The 5,000-nt window shown below is 35.4% G+C and overlaps 1 protein-coding gene across 3 annotated transcripts in view; it reads right to left on the reverse strand.

Annotated features, from left to right (window-relative positions):
* Nucleotides 1-1,723: 1,723 nt before the first annotated feature.
* The window catches only part of HOXA3 (homeobox A3), a 24,424-nt gene continuing 21,147 nt past the window's right edge, over nucleotides 1,724-5,000 (reverse strand). For all 3 annotated transcript variants that reach the window (XM_073630147.1, XM_073630149.1, XM_073630148.1), the window contains exon 3: nucleotides 1,724-3,131. In XM_073630147.1, coding sequence (XP_073486248.1) covers nucleotides 2,359-3,131 — 773 coding nt within the window. In that variant the 3' untranslated portion in view covers nucleotides 1,724-2,358. The remainder of the gene's footprint in view (nucleotides 3,132-5,000) is intronic.

Below are 5,000 nucleotides of genomic sequence, written 5' to 3' on the forward strand. Positions count from 1 at the left end.
AGGGAATTTTTAGTCTCTCCTTCCTTCACTTATTTGAGATTGGATATATTTTCATATCTCAGGTATGTCACCTTTCCTTTGTGTTGTGTCTTCCCTGTGTCTGTAGATGAAGAAGTGAATTAAAAAATAGGCTGAGAAGGGAAAAAAACTGGAAAATAGAGGGGATATGTGTAGATGTAATGAATCTTTGTTGGCTTGATGTGTGTGGGTGTGAGTATTCTTAAAATCCCTGCTTCTTTCCCCTATTGCTTCATAGATCAGGGAACAAAGAATTTTACTGTGTCCACATCAAATCCATTTATCTGGACACAGCAAAACATCAGCGCAAACGCCTTCCAGCAGATTATATTTAGAGATTTGTCTTACATTGGAGGTAGAGAAGTATGTAAAATGTAATCAGCCAGCAATGGAGAAGATGCCTGCGACATATGGTAACCAGGAGCAGCATTAAAATAATACATCATGTCCTTCAGTCCATAAAGCCCATGCCCTTGAGGATCATCTGTTAGTGTAGGAAGGAGAAATGTTCAATGATACATTGTAACTGATCACATACGTGGCCAATAGTTCTGGATTGGAAGGGTAACTATGGGACTATTGGCACAAAATGTATCTTTCCTTGTCTTGTTTGTGCTTTTGTAATAAAATTAAAATTATTAAATGTCTCTCTCATTACAAACTGATTGTGAACATCTCCGATTATTATTTTTATAGTCTTTAGAAGCTAACGTTAAATTGTGAAAACTAGGGACTGTCATTTGCCCTGTATTATTTATGAGATTTATTACAGCAATATTGTTTGCCCTGTCTCTTTATTTGGTTAACTGTATGAAAGCACAAAAAAAATTTGATATACAGCTTTTAAATTTTGTTAATAAAAACAACATTGGGGAGACTCTTTATATACATAGGTGTGTGTGTGTATTATATATATGTGTGTGTGTGTATATATATATATATATATATATATATATATATATATATATATATATATATATATATATATATATATATATATATATATATATATATATATATTCTTTTTTTTTTTCTTTTTTCTTTTTTAAACACACAAATAAGATTTTCCTTTTCACGTATTATCTCTTTTTTTTTACGTTTTGTGTTTCTGTGCACATGTATGTGTGTGTGTTTTCTCCTTCATTTTTATCTCACAACAAAGCCACCCACATAAACGTCCATTTCCCACTGCTAGGGAAAAGTGTAGGAGTAAATTGTGCATTGGTTCCTGACAAAGAGCTTGCCCAGAAGAATCCATTCCCTGTGAACAGATGCCTTGGAGCTGATGGTGCAGTTTGGAGCACAAGTTGGCCTCAGAAACCCATCAGCACTCAGCTATTACCTACCGGACCTCCATTATCGGCCATCTTATCAATCACTAACACATGCATTCAAAAAGATCTTGTCCAGCACATGCAGCTATCCCAGTCTCTCTCTCTCTCTCTCTCTCTCTTCTGTTACAGAACAGGCTCTATTTTCTTTTCCTATCAGTGAATGCTGCTACAGCTTACAATTTACAGCCACAGAAAAATATGTGCAGTTCTTGTTCCTATCCATAAGTCAGTAATCATCCATAAATGAGACATTTTCAAACCATTGCCTGCAATATAATATAATATAATAAAATATGAAATGAACCCTTTCTTGTCTGTGTCTTATTTTGCCAAATGAAAGAATTATTTCCAAATATACAAAATTCTCACTGTATTTTTTTTTCTCTAAGATTTTATTGCATCTTTAAAGAGATTTTATCTGATTTAAACATAACTCCCTGTGCCACTAACCCATCCAACAAAAAGGTCCTTAGGGCGACCTTGTTGTGTAGGGCGAATATTGTTTATAAATATGAAATATGGATAAATAATATGTAAACAGTTTGAATATTTTTGCTTGCATAACAAAAATTATAAATTAACCGGTATATATGCACCAGCATACACACAATTGAATGAATAACAAGTATTATGATCCAGACAGACCCTGTTCAAGATTTTTTTTTATATTTGCCTAGCAATTTTAGAGAAGTGCAATAATAATTTAATCTGATTCCCTGCGGGATAAGAAATGTACGAACAAATTCACATTTAAGAATTTTTTTTTTCATTAAAAAAAAATGTGTTCTTATACCCTGTTTGATAAAATTGTAGATAAAATACAAATAAATTTGCTCCAGGTAAGATCATGAAGGGCGATATGTACTATGCAAAAAGAAAAAATGCAATTAATATTGCTGCCCCAAAAAAATATATATGACTAGGGAGTCACTGTCATTAAAGGTAAAAAAGAAAATAAAAAGAAATTTTAAAAATGTAGTTGATTCCCTACAAGTATTTGTGTCCATTACAAATGTGTCAGCTTGGGTGCTTCCTGAATTCTTCCCTGAGAACTGTGGTGAGAAGATAAATCTGTATATGTGGGGTGTGTATCACAAGGTCCATGGTGGTGAGTACTGTTCATTGGTCCAGGTCCACTGTAGTCCATATTGGAAGAGGAATGAGACAGATGCGTTAGACCAAACATGGAGGGCCCTGAATTAGTCATGGATTCCACATAATTGCCCCCTACATAAACGGGGCTTCCCTGTACATGAGGATTGCCATAGCCACCGTTGCCTTGGAGTGCATGGGGATCATATTCTGGGGTAACAGCAGCAGTCCCCGTGTATCTTTTCTGGTGAGGTGGGCAGCTGTTATGGGGGCTGGGGTAGGGAGCAGGCACACCATAAGCGTTTAGATGGGGTTTGTTAAATGCTGGGGGGGACTGAGGCTCATAAGGGACACTGTTGACCATAGAATGCATAGAGTTTAGATATCCCCCAACGGTAGGTGGTGGTACAGGGCTCCTGCACGGTGATGGGCCACCAGATGAAGTCATCATGGATTTCCCTTTTTGATCTTTTTTGTATTTCATACGTCTGTTCTGGAACCAGATCTTGATTTGCCTCTCTGTGAGGTTGAGCAGGTTTGCCATCTCCACCCTTCTGGGTCTGCACAGGTATCTGTTAAAATGAAACTCCTTTTCCAGTTCAACAAGCTGGGCGCTTGTGTAAGCGGTGCGGGCCCTTTTTGAAGAGGATTGCCCCGGAGGGCTTTTGTCTCCAGCACAGCTCTCACCTGCAAAGGACCACACAGTTAAAATACACATAAACAAAGATTTCAGCTGCTGTGCAATATCCTAACAGAACCCCAGGCCCTGGATAGGGTGAGTTAATGCTCCAGCCAAACACAGGTGTGCCTTCCTTAATAAAATGTTGCAACATGTGCGGTAACCCATAGCAACCATCAGTATGCTAGTATCACTCCAATATGGAACACTGGTATCAGAGTGGTTGCTCTAGGTCACAGCACATCATTGTACAGTGGGTGATTGAAGGTGGAGCTATTGCACATAGCAACCAGCAGTGTAACATTGTAAGTTAAAAAAAAAAAAAAAAAAATATATATATATATATATATATATATATATATATATATATATATATATAATATATATATTCTTCTGCTTTGTTTTTGTTTTTGTTTTTTTTTTTGTTTTTGTTTTTTTTATAGATTAACCTCATATAATTAAATAAGCTCTCAGCGGATTTACTGACCAAAACAAGAGAAAGAATATGTAAAAGTACAGTCTATTGTTTATATTACACCTACTTCCACTGAACACACACATAAAGGGGAATTTACTAAAACTGGAGTAGAGATGCTCTGGAGCAGCTGTGCATGACAACCAATCAGCTTCTAGCTTTTATTTTCAACGCTTAACTGAACAAGCTGAAGCTAGAAGCTGATTGGTTGCTAGGCAGAGCTGTTCCAGGTTCTGTCTGCTCCAGTTTAAGTAAATCCCCCTACATAATAGAAAAAACAGCAGCAATCAAAATAAAAACTTACTTGTACTACTACTACTACTAATACTATTAATAATAATAAAACAATAATTCAATTATTATTATTAGTAGTAGTAGTAGTAAAAGTAGTAATAATAATAATCATCATAACAATAATAATATGTTACTGCTACTGCTGCTGCCACTACTACTACCACTAATAATAATAATATTTTGGGATAATAATAATAATAACATTATTAATAATAATAATAATAATATATTACGGCTGCTGCTGCCACTACTACTACCACTAATAGTGATAATAATATGCAAAAAAAATAATAATAACATTAATAATAACAATAATAATATATTACTGCTGCCACTACTACTACCACTAATAATAATAATATGGAAATTAATATTAATAATAATAACAATAACAATAATAATAACAATTAGTAGTAGTACTAGTAGTAGTATTAGTAGTATTGTTGTTGTTATTATTATTATTATAATTATATTGTTTGTAGGAAATCAGCAATGGTTTAATAGAGTGTAGAATGTGATTATATTAATATAGGCAATTAATTGTTTGGGGAGAGGAGGTTGCACACCAATGAACCTAGTCATTTAGGCATATCTCAGCTGCCTATTTGTAGAGCTAGCCGCCATGTTTCTATAATAGTAAAGGGCCACATGTTATTAGCTGGTTGTCAGAAAAATGGCTTCTCTCCCCTATCCCTTCCCACTATTATGTAGCAGGGCAAACCGACAAGCCAGATGGTAGTGATAACAATTCCTGCCTGCCAAGTTGGTTTGACGTTGTGGTTTTACAGGCACAACATGATGCATAGTAAACACAGTGAATCACAGTCACAGTGTAGCACAATACCCTTAGAAGCAATGTCTACCAAAACAGCAATCTACTTCTGTGTGCTACTATAGCAGAATTCATATTATTGAGTTACATTCATCAACCAAAACCTTCCTGTGCCAGGAGCTAGTTCGATATAGGAGCACAGCAAGCTCACTGTTACCCCTCCTTCTACACTCTCTCAGCCAGGACTCTTTAAACCATTATCGCATTATTTATGGATTCGATGTATTTCTCGTCTTATCATTCAGAAGAAGGCAACAAATACGAAACGTTGTATTT

Source organism: Aquarana catesbeiana, linkage group LG05 (assembly GCF_042186555.1).
Source record: "Aquarana catesbeiana isolate 2022-GZ linkage group LG05, ASM4218655v1, whole genome shotgun sequence".
Taxonomy (NCBI): Eukaryota; Metazoa; Chordata; class Amphibia; order Anura; family Ranidae; genus Aquarana; species Aquarana catesbeiana.